At 33.5% G+C, this 12,130-nt stretch overlaps 1 protein-coding gene across 2 annotated transcripts in view; it reads left to right on the top strand.

Annotated features, from left to right (window-relative positions):
* The first annotated feature begins 9,693 nt into the window (after positions 1-9,693).
* The window catches only part of LOC111373118 (agamous-like MADS-box protein AGL12), a 2,816-nt gene continuing 379 nt past the window's right edge, over positions 9,694-12,130 (top strand). Inside the window, exons 1-6 of one of the 2 annotated variants that reach the window (XM_022995603.1) lie at positions 9,694-10,044; positions 10,134-10,218; positions 11,200-11,261; positions 11,382-11,481; positions 11,579-11,639; positions 12,048-12,089. In XM_022995603.1, the coding sequence (XP_022851371.1) occupies positions 9,863-10,044; positions 10,134-10,218; positions 11,200-11,261; positions 11,382-11,481; positions 11,579-11,639; positions 12,048-12,070 (513 nt within the window). In that variant the 5' untranslated portion in view covers positions 9,694-9,862 and the 3' untranslated portion in view covers positions 12,071-12,089. The remainder of the gene's footprint in view (positions 10,045-10,133; positions 10,219-11,199; positions 11,262-11,381; positions 11,482-11,578; positions 11,640-12,047; positions 12,090-12,130) is intronic. The other variant, XM_022995602.1, reaches the window with a different exon arrangement.

Below are 12,130 nucleotides of genomic sequence, written 5' to 3'. Positions count from 1 at the left end.
TCTTGTTCTAGAGAACTAGTGGCTTCACCTAGGACGATATGTAGAAACGGAAGTTAGGACTTATATATTCCATCACTCGTTTATGAATCCAAATTCGAAGGAATATTTTCAGGAATTCAGTGTATTCACATCAATGCATAAAATTAATGCAACTTGTGATCAAGTTTATAGAGTTAATTAGTGATGAATGGCAGCTTTTTATGAGTACAAGGAGGAGCTTTTTCATGCTCAATGGCGAATATATATATTTGCCACTTGAGTTTAGAATTTTTATCGAAAAGATCTTTTTGCTGGGACCTTTGATTCTTTAATTGTTAGTATTCCATTCGCATTGAAGCTAAAGATATAGAATCAAGTTAAAAGCATGATTTGATTATCATGAAATTGTTAAGTTGTGTTTAATTATTGTCACTTTGTGGAACTGGTCACGAATCTACATCTGCAGTGAGGTTACCATGGGGGGTTTAAGGGGTGCAGCCCCCAAGGTTCGTCCCCCATACGAAAATTTTAGTTAAGAACTATTTATGAATTTGTATTCTAGTAAAATTCTATGAAGAATTAGAAGTCCTTGTAAAATTTGATTTTGCCTTAATTCATCTTATAAATAGGGAGCAATTTTTAAGCTTTATGTATTATCAATAAATAGAGGGAAAGAGAGGTTAAAGAGATAGATTTGATATTTTCATCATAGAAAGAAAGATATGTTAGAGTCTTACGTAGAGACTAACCTCTATAAATCTTGTGTATTCTTGATTCTTGATTTTTTTTTCTTTAAATTGATTATTCTTGGTAGGATAGAATTAAGGTTTATGATTCTCAACAAGAATAAATACATATGCCTGGGTGGCACCAATGCGAAAGGATGTTGGGATACGTGTCAATTTCCAAATCCTCTCTATGCAAACAATGATACAAAAATTAAGAGAAATGCTATTTTGTACAACTAAGATTGTCATCGTAGGCCCCCCATATGAGAGATTGTCAACTTAGGTTGTACATATAGCACAACCCAAAAATTAATTGGGGTTTCTATTTATATTGTTTGATTTGACAAGATTCATGTCTTCAAATTTTATGATGGGATATTGGGACATGTGGAGGAGATTGAACCAATTTAATTTTTTGTTTAATTTTTAATTAATCACACAAAAAGTCCAACCGGGATTATTTACGACGGAAGAGTTACTTATACGTCGTAACTATATTTTGCAAAAATTCCTAAAAAGTTTCGTCGTAAAATTTAAAATTGCTACTGTAATATATATATATATATATATTTCTATTTTTGGGTATTGATTTGATTATTTTGATATTAATAACTTCATCTCTTTGTATTAATTATAAGTTGATGGGTTGCTAGAGCCATGCGCAAGTGTACTTTAGTATTTTTAAGATAACAAATAGTAATTAAACTAGAACTTTATACCTTTAACTCAGATTTTAATTAATAATACTTGCTTTAAATACTAGATTAAAAGTTCATTTGTCTTTCTTGGGTTTTGTTAAAGATTCAGAGAATGGACTTGCAGGGCTTGGTTTCTTTTCCGGTTGTACTCAGTAGTTGTTAAATGTTGCTGTGGGTTTTTATGGAACTCTATACACGCAAAGATAATATTACTTAGGATAATTATATTATCATTACAAATATTGTTAGTTACACCACAATTTTAAGCATTTTTCTTATTTACTTAAATAACCTCCAGTAAAATTACATAAATGGACTTCTAGCATATGTTTGAGCTACATTATTTTTTTAAGAATATATTTTGATAGAGAATGTGTAGTTTAAAAACAAAGAAAAATTTTGAATTTATGTGTAATATTATTTTATTAAAAAATATATAATTGAAATGATATAAAATCACTGTTTAAAAATATATTTTTTCCAAATAAGAGACTCAATCAAGGTAATATATTTATCATATAAATCAATTTATTATTCCACCATGATCATATATAGATTTTGCTTTTCTTTCCCTCAACAATTAATTTTCTTCTGAGCACGGTCATTGACCCGGTTATATATTTATCATATAAATCAATGTTTTGAAAATCGACCCGATCATTAACCCAGAAAAGGTGAAGAGTCAAGGGTCAAAAAATTAAATCGAGGTCGAATCGGAATCGAACCAGATGCAATAAATACATATAAAAATAATAAAATACAATGAAAACAATAATTTTTTTTTAAATTTTCATATTAATAATTTATTAATTAGATTCATTATTTTATAATTTGTTAACATTTTTGCTATACTACTATCCCACATTGGAAGTTTATAAAATCATTAGAGAGAAGTGCATTTATAAAATGCACCATCTCACATTGGAAATTTATAAAATCATTTGAGACTGGTGCATCTATAAAAGGAGCATGTCATCCAATATATCTCTATAGGCCTTTGAATTGTTGTTTATGTTTATGACCCCAATTCATTTAAGTTAAAAAATTTTAAACTAAAAAAAAGGGGGGGGGACCACAAACCGCGACTAGTTCACCTGTTTACGGTTAAACCGGACGATTCGGAGGGTTTTTTTAAGTGGTTTTGTCACAAGTGGTTAATGAGGCATGATTGGTCTGATTTTGGGCTCGATTCCCGATTTTACCATTTGAACTGGCCGGGTTGGACCGATTTTGATAACATTGATTTTTTCCAAATAAGAGGTTCAAACAGGGTAATATATTTATCATATAAATCAATTTTTATTCCACCATGATCATATATAGATTTTTCTTTTCTTTCCCTCAACAGTTAATTTTCTTCTGAGCACGGGGTAATATATGATAGTGTAGAAATCTCAGTAAAAAGAATAGAAGAAAATATTATGAAGAGAATTCTTTATTGACTGAAATTCAACCTCTGCTTCAAGACTCCAAGTGTTTAAATAGACATTCAACATTTTACAGTTACAAAAACGTGGCTACTACTCCCTAATATTTCTACCAAACTTATTGGCACATAACAACAAATACTTAGTGGGCATGATCTATATAGAACGGATTATCCTCAAATCTAGAACATAAAGATTCAACTCACTTCCTAAATAATAGCAACAAAAAAATACCAAGTCAAAACGAAACCCCGAATTTGAATTAATTCCCAACATTTCCTCCCCTTAATTCAATGAGGGGTTCAATTCCCATCATGGATCTAAATTTTGCAAATTTTGCTTCATGTAAAGCTTTAGTGAGAATATCTGCTAGTTGATCGTCTGTGTTAATGTAATGCATCTCCACAATTTCTTTTGACACTAACTCTCGAATGAAATCATGCTTGGTCTCAATGTGCTTTGTTCTTCCTTGTTGAACAGGATTTTTGGACAATGCAATTGTTGACTTGTTGTCACAAAAAATCACCGTTGTTCCACCATTATCTTGCTTCAAGTCTTCCATAATTCTTCTTAGCCAAACAACTTGACATGTTGTAGTTGTTGCAGCTGCATACTCTGCTTCTGTGCTTGAAGGGGCAACACTATGTTGTTTTTTTTAGGACCATGAAACAACACATGATCCTAAACTAATCATATACCTTGTAGTGCTTTTTCTATCGTCTGTACAAAAAGCCCAATCACTGTCAGTAAAAGCAATGAGTTTATTTGAGTTGCTTCTTAAATACCTAATACCAAAATATAAAGTTCCTTGAACATAACGAATAATTCTCTTAGCTGCTCCCAAATGAAGCTTGCTTGGACTATGCATGAACCTGGAAATAAGACTCATAGCAAATGTAATATCGGGCCTTGTATTAGTGAGATACATGAGGCTTCCCACAACACTTCTGAAAAACTTCTCATCAACCTTCTCAGCTCCATCACTCAAAGTCAACTTCTCATTTGCATTCAGTGGAGTCCTTGCCATCTTGCAATTCCCCATTCCAAATTTTTTCATTAAGTCATCTACATATTTTTTCTGACATATGAAAATACCATGTGAATCTTGCACCACTTCAATTCCCAAAAAATAATGCAAGGAACCCAAGTCACACATATCAAAAGTTTGCATCACAGACTTTTTAAATGCTTCCACCATTTGTAATGAACTTCCAGTATAAACCATATCATCAACGTATAAGCACACAGCCAAGAAATCACCATTATAACTTTTAACATAGAGATTAGGCTTATTGGCACTTTTTGTAAAATTGTTCTTAGCAAAATATGAGTAAATTTTGCTATACAGGCACGTGGAGCTTGTTTGAGCCCGTAGAGCGCCTTATGTAATTGGTATACCTTCTGTTCTTGATCTTTCACCACAAATCCTTAGGGTTGTTCAACGTATACATCTTCCACCAAATCACCATTAAGAAAAGCAGATTTTATATCCAGTTGATAAACAATCCATCCTTTATTGACTGCCAATGCCAAAAGTGTTCTAATTGTATCAAAACAAACAACTGGAGTAAAAGTTTCAGTGAAATCAATACCTGCAACCTGAGCATATCCCTTAGCCACCAACCGTGCTTTGTACCTTTGCAGCGAACCATCCAAGTTAAGTTTAGACTTGTAGATCCATTTTAGGCCGATAGCTTCCTTTCCTTTTGGTAAATCCATCAAGGTCCATGTCTTGTTCTTTTCAATTGATTTAATCTCTTTACTCATTGCAATACGCCATTCTTCTTTCTTTACTGCATCTTCAAAACAATTAGGCTCCACGGTAATAAAAGCATAGTCACACGACTCATAAATTTCAGCAAGACTTCTTATTCTTCTTGGTGTTGATTCTAGGGATGATATAGGAGATTCTTGTAGGTTATTCAATTCAAAATCAGCTATATCCACTACATGTGTAGGCTGAAAAGAAACATCTTCCCAAATCCAAGCATCATTTTCATTGAAAATTACATCACGGCTCATAATTAACCTTTCTGAAATAGGATCATAAAGCCTGTGGCCTTTAGTTTCTTTACTATATCCCACAAAAATACATTTGATGCTTTTATCATCCAATTTCCTTCTCAATTCAGCAGGCACAAAAGCATAGGCAACACAACCAATTGTCTTTAAGTGACTTACAGTAGGTTTGTATTCATACCAAGCTTCATAAGGAGTCATTTCTTCAACCGCTTGAGTTGGAAATCTATTGACAAGGTATACTGCAACTCCGATAGCTTCTGCCCAGAATTTGTTAGGAAGTTTTTTTTCTTTCAACATACTTCTAGCAGCTTCAACTATGGTTCTGTTTTTTTGCTCGGCGACTCCATTTTGCTGTGGAGTATAGCTTGCTATAAGTTGCCTTTAGATGCCATTATAACTGCAAAAATTATTAAATTATGTGGAAGTGAACTCGCCACCATGATCGGTGCGTAGTGTCAATAAAGGATAGCCTTTTTCCTTTTCAACCATTGTTTTGAATTGTTTGAAACATTCAAAAACTTCTGACTTCTCTTTCAGAAAATACACCCATGTCATTCTTGAGAAATCATCAACAAAAATCAGAAAGAACTTACTTCCACCCAAGGAGAGTGTTTGCATTGGCCCACAAACATCTGCATGCACCAACATCAATGGCTTTGGAGCTCTCCACAATTTTCCTCTGGGAAATGTCTTTCAAGAATGCTTTCAAAAAATACAGGCTTCACAATTTTGCCTTTCATCTCTAATCATGGGAAGACCCTTCACCATATTCTTTTTGCATAATCCTCTAAAGTTAAGGTGACCAAATCTTTGATGCCACAGAAAAGAATCATCAGTAGCTGCAGCAAAGGCATTGATAGGAACTTCTGAAAACACAATAGGAAACATCTTATCTTCTCCCATTTTAGCTGAATAGATTAGTTGCATGATCCTTTTATCAAATATCAAGCATTCATTAACATCAAACACAACATAATAGCCCTTTTTCACTAACTGGCCAACACTAATCAGGTTATGAGCTAATCCAGGTACATACATAACATCAAGCAACAATTTCTTTCCAAACTTTGACATCACAACAATCGTACCCATTCCACGTACCAGAACTTGATTGTTGTTGCCCATCCTGACTTTTATCTTCATGAATTTATCAATCTCCACAAAGAATTGTTTGTTGCCAGTCATGTGATTGCTACAGCTACTATCAAGATACCAAAAATCCTCATACTTATCACCATGAGCAAATGTGTAAGCAAGAAACAAATTTTCATCAAAACCATTTTTTTCTTCCTAGGAATTGGTATTGTTTGCAGCCTTTTCAAAACAATTTTTCTCAATATGACCATATTCTTTGCAATAATAGCATTGGGGAGCTTTTTTTTTTTTTTGGCAATACTTCTCCTTATACCAACAATTTTTATCCTCATGGTTTGATCTTCCACAATATGACCAAGAATTGGAATTGATACCTCCATTTGAGTTCCTTTGTTGACCATTGCTCCTGCCTCTGCCTCTGCCTCTGCCTCTGCCTCTTCCTCTTCCTCTTCCTCTTCCACTTCCACGAGATGATCTCCCACGACCTCAACTAGAGTTTCATTGACTTGACTCATCTAATTTCTCCTTCAAATCAAGTTTTGATTGAAAGGCTTGCTAAATAGGGGTCTCTACCATTCTGTTAATGCGCTGCTCATGTGCTTGAAGTGACCCCATTAATTCATTCAGAGAATAATTGGATAAATCCTTCGATTCTTCTATTACAGCAACTACATAATCAAATTTGGGAGGAAGGCATCGTAAAACTCTCTCAACAACCTTTTGGTCTGTCAATTCTTCTTCGAGAGATTTAATCTGATTCATCACTGAGTAAACTCTTGAAAAGAATTCTTGAACTGATTCTGATGGCTTAATATGCAAAATTCTCGAATTCTCAACGCATGGTTTGCAACTTTATAGTAACCACTTTGTTTATTCCTTGATACTCTTTTTCAAGTAAATCCCATGCTTCTTTCGATGTTGTGGCAACCATAACTCGTGGAAAAATGGCATCATCTAGTTCTTGCTGAATTAAGACTAGAGCTTTGGCATCCTTCTTTTGCTTTTCTTTCAACTCATTACGTTGAGCAGCAGTTAGCCTCTCTGCATCTGCAAGATCATCAAAACCATTGTCAACCAGGTCCCATAAATCATAGGACAGAAATAGAGTCCTCATCTTGATACGCCAACACTGGTAGTTAAGTCCAGTAAAGACAGGGATATTCTGAGATGAGTTTGGTGTGACACTAGTAGACGCCATTTACAAGTGGATGTGCTTGATCACTCACAACTTTAATTCTCTGAACTTGCTTTGATACAGGATTTGATAGTGCAGAAATCTCAGCAAAAAGAATAGAAGAAAATATTATGAAGAGAATTCTTTATTGACTGAAATTCAACCTCTGTTTCAAGACTCCAAGTGTTTAAATAGGCATTCAACATTTGCATTTACAAAACATGGCTACTACTCCCTAATATTTCTACCAAACTTATTGGCACATAACAACAAATACTTAGTGGGCATGATCTGTCTAGAAAAGATTATCCTCAAATCTAGAACATAAAGATTCAACTTACTTCCTAAATAATAGCAACAAAAAAAACACCAAGTCAAAACGAAACCCGAATTTGAATTAATTCCCAACAATATATGCTTGAATCCAAAAGAGGGAAAGGGTTCGGAGAATCCATCCAAAATATTGATTGGGTGTAAACCATACTAACGCAGGTACCTGGTTGCAAAAGGGAGACACTAACTACTTCGCACGGAAGTCAAGCCTAATACGTTGAGATTTTGGGTATTGTCCCTGTTCTTTGAATCCAAGCTTCGAGTAATGTCGGCCATCAATTTGTCAAACACAGAGAAAGTCGCTGACGTTGATCAGCCGGCTGCAAAATGACACATATTTCTTGCTTTCTAGGGAAAGCGTGTACTGATATTAGCCTGATATTGGAGTAGGGAAGAGAATGTGACTGCTGATCTTCTACACCAGAGCCGCCATCTACGTCGGCTGCAATAGAGAAGCCAGGTAATGTGTTGGAGGATTAATCTATTATTCCGATACCTTATGAGAAAGTCGATAATTACAAAGCTCTTGCCATCTCTGAAAGCAGTTATTTCTCTTGTCGTTTTCATTTTGAAACCAAAGCTTTAGAATTTATGCATTTCTGCCAATGTATTACTACTGCCCACGTAACGAATCCCTAAATATAAATATTGCTATGGGTGCTGGCATGATAACTCCAGTAATTACATGCAAAGAAAATTGGTGGGGAAGAATGTGTGGAGAAAGAGAGGAAAATTAGGGGTAATATTGGGTCGTGAGTCTTGCTATATACACTACACAATAGTGTAATAGTTTATTTTAAAAAATTTATTTGGTTATGGTTATAATTGTAATCTATTGTTGTGTATTTATTGAAAACGTGTTTTAATTGTTGTGGTGATAATATATTACCCAATTACTTATTCTTATTTTTAGTTTAATAGGTTTAGATACTTTTTAGATGGTTTTTCATCATATAGTATCACCATTCCTCTCTCGCATATAGACGGTGTGTAAAACAATTCTTGTTGATGTCAAAATTCTATTGTCATCTAACCAATACTAACAGTACCACAAGAATTGACTATTTAGACCGTGAAACACCTCCAAACTTAACCTTGTTTCTGCCAAATTTCCTCTCCTTTCTCATCATCTAATGCTCGGCTCTTGATTGTCAACTCAAATTATCAACTTTCATTCTCTCACCGATTTCACCAGTGCCACTCAAATTGGGGATATGGCTTCACAATCACCAAAACAAACCAAGATTTATATAAATTGACTCTCAAACAATTGAAATGATAATGGAAAGTCGTGGTTAAAGGGTTCGCATAAGTGTATATTTACACTTCACACATGTTTGGTGGGATTAAAATTAAATTTTTAGTAAATTTTAATGAAAGTTGATGAAATATGTGGTTAAAATTAATTGTTAACTTTAATTTATTTTAATCCCTACCAAATAGGGGCTCATCAATTGTGTTATGTGTTAAAAAGTATAGTCTTATGTTATTTCATCAAACTTGTCTTTTAAAACTAATAGCAATATTTATTTATTTTTTTTAAAAGTAAGTGAACAGACATGCTTATAAGGACCCAAATGTGGGTCAGTTATGTGATATCCTACTCGACAAAGCTAGAATGGTAAAGAATAATGCTACTGAGTACCAATGGTTTTAAGAAATAGGCATTCTACATAGGTGTTATAGACAGCATTACTCGAAGGGTAAGATAGTAAGGTGAAAAGAAGGGTAAGATAGTAAGGTGAAAAAAGTGTTAATGAAAAAGCAGTTCAAACAAGGGCAGCTCATTTGTCCGACAAGAGTAGGAATTTGCACATGACAAGCAATAGCATGCTGACTAGATTAATCTGAACTGTTGTACACAACCTAATCTTCAAATTAAGAACAAGAAGCAAGTGAAAGTGAGAGTGGCTAGCGCTGCATCCGTGTACCCGGTCCATCCAACCAATTACTTGCTGCCATGTAATGGTTCTAGGGTATAATAGTCTTTTCAAGAATAAAACGATATGCGTTGTCGTTAGGTAACAAAATCCACCTTCTTTTAAGGTCATTGGTAGGTCGCGCAGTGCTATATGCTGTAAAATCTCATTTCCTAGAATCTAAAAAATATTCTGAGTGATGTGTAAAGGTTTAAAGGTGTGGTGGGTTCCAAACTTCCAATCATGGTGCTTTTTGGATATTTTATGCGACCAAAAAACAAGAAAATTTGAGGATGTATATATAAGGTTGCTAGCTCTATATCCTAGAAAATAACTGTGTTTAAGTAGATTTTTTAGGAGGGAGAGACAGCAACAACCTCGAAGCTAGTTCAAACTAGTGGGAGGTTGTCTGCAAGGCAGCAATCTTAGTCAAAATACTTAATTAATCAAGTAGAAATCTTAATTAATCGAATCGAAATTACTATCAATGGCTCGTGGAAAGATTCAGATGAAGAGGATTGAGAATCCGGTGCACAGGCAGGTGACTTTCTGCAAGCGGCGTGCAGGGCTCCTCAAGAAGGCTAAGGAGCTCTCTGTGTTGTGTGATGCTGAAATTGGTGTTATCATTTTTTCAGCCCACGGAAAGATCTTTGAACAAGCCAGCAAAGGGTACTTCAAATTTTCATTAATACTGAAAGTATTTTCTTTTAGGGTTTTACATTCTAACTAATTCTCTTTTATGTCTTATATCATGGAAGAGCCATGCAAGGTTTGATAGAGAGATACATGAAAAATAACCGGGGAACTCAAGCTGAACAAGTTGTCAAAGATAAGGAAGTTGTGGTAAGTAACATATCTCTCGTTTAACGTCTATCTTCCCTTGAATCACATATCTCTCGTTACCCTATATCAAGTTTGCGGCAAGTACTAGTAGTCTATTTTTTCTGTGATTGGGTCGTCAATAATCACAAACAAGATATTTTTCTGCAACTTGAATAGTAGAAATAGATTCGAATAAATGAATACGATACATTTATGCAAAAAGTGCATGAAATTCTTTCATGATAGAGAATCTGATGCTATTTAATTTTTAAGTATTGCTTGATGAGGATATTTGTTAACAATTGTGCAAGAAAGCTGACCAAAATTATTGAATTCTGATACCTACTTTTTGGAGACAAAACTCCATGGGCATCTTGCTTTATAAAATCACAAGGTGTTATTCAATATTCACTAGCTAGCTAAGCTTCTTTACCAATCACTTCGAAAAAATATGGTATTTATATAATATATTACCTAAATATATCTCACATGCTACCTCCACTTCCCCTTTTTTGGCTTTCTGACTAGAAAACTATCGATCTTCCACAATGCATAATTAAACAGAAAGAAAGAGAAAATAAACAAAAAAGCAAAGTGAAATATGTTTGCATTAGCTTAAAAGTAACTTAAAGTTAATTATTTAAATAATTTAATTTGTATTTTGAGAGCGTGATTGAATAAATTACTTTTTCCATGTAATATTTTGCCAGTAAGCTAAGGTTACTTTTGAAATAGATAACTTATTCTCAGTTTTAATTATTCGAAGGAATTGGTTTAAGCTTGGCCAAACATGCACGTGGTATGCAAAAGTTACATATTTGTAAATTAACTTTTTACTGCTAGCACGATATGAATTGAGAGGATCACGTGCCTCAATTTACAGAATAACTAAAAAAATATTAAACGAGATTGTGTTTAATATCGATCATCAGCTGTATTTAATTATTAAAATGAGGTTTTTTCAAGGGGGAAAAGAGCTAATTGTCATCTACTTTCTTCTAGGATCTTAAAGATGAGATTAGCAAGTTGAAGCTTGAGATTGATGTTCTCCAGAAAGGGATAAGGTGTGTGTGTGTGTGTGATATATATATATATATATATATATATATATATATATATTTCCTTTTTGAGATAATCGTAATACTTTAAATCTAAACAGGAATATAATTTAAAACTTTTTTTAGATTCATATTTGGAGGAGGAAATGATTCAATGACCTTGGATGAAATGAATGTTCTTGAGAAACATCTTGAATTATGGATGTGCCATGTTCGCTCAGCAAAGGTAATCTAAAATGTTTATGTTAGTTAAAAACATTTTAGTACAAATATATTTTATCAATTACAATTTTATCATCATCGATTCTTTGTTACCTTTAAAGCCATCATATTTTTATCCAGATGGATATTATGTTTCAAGAAATCCAGTTGCTGAAGAACAAGGTTAGACCGTAAATTGAGATGACACCTGATTGTTTGCATTTGCAGTGTCACCTTTTATTAGATAGAGAAAATCCTTTGTATTTTGAAATGTAGGATATTTTGATTTAGAATGTTAATAAAAGAATTCAATACATAATTGACCTAAACAATTAGTCAATTACATTACTTTTTTGTGTTTGTTGTGAAGTTTATATAGCCCTTGTTAGAGTCCCATTTTCTGGGGGGAATTATATATTGAAACAATGATTTTTTTAAGAATGTGTATTAAAAAAATAAGAAAAAAGTTTTGGATTTACATGTAAAATTATTTTATAGGAGAATGTGTGGTTGAACATAAGTTTTGAAAAAAATGGGGCTCAAACAGGACATAATTTATTGTAAAACTAAACCAATTACTTGATGGCATAGGAGGAAATACTGAAGGCAGCTAACGAGTATCTGCAATATAAGGTAAGTTATACAATTTTAATATGATACGATCATATTGAATA

This window comes from Olea europaea, unplaced genomic scaffold (genome assembly GCF_002742605.1).
Source record: "Olea europaea var. sylvestris unplaced genomic scaffold, O_europaea_v1 scaffold1073, whole genome shotgun sequence".
NCBI lineage: Eukaryota > Viridiplantae > Streptophyta > Magnoliopsida > Lamiales > Oleaceae > Olea > Olea europaea.
Note: the sequence above shows the minus strand (reverse complement) of the source record. Positions and strands in the feature narration are given on the sequence as shown.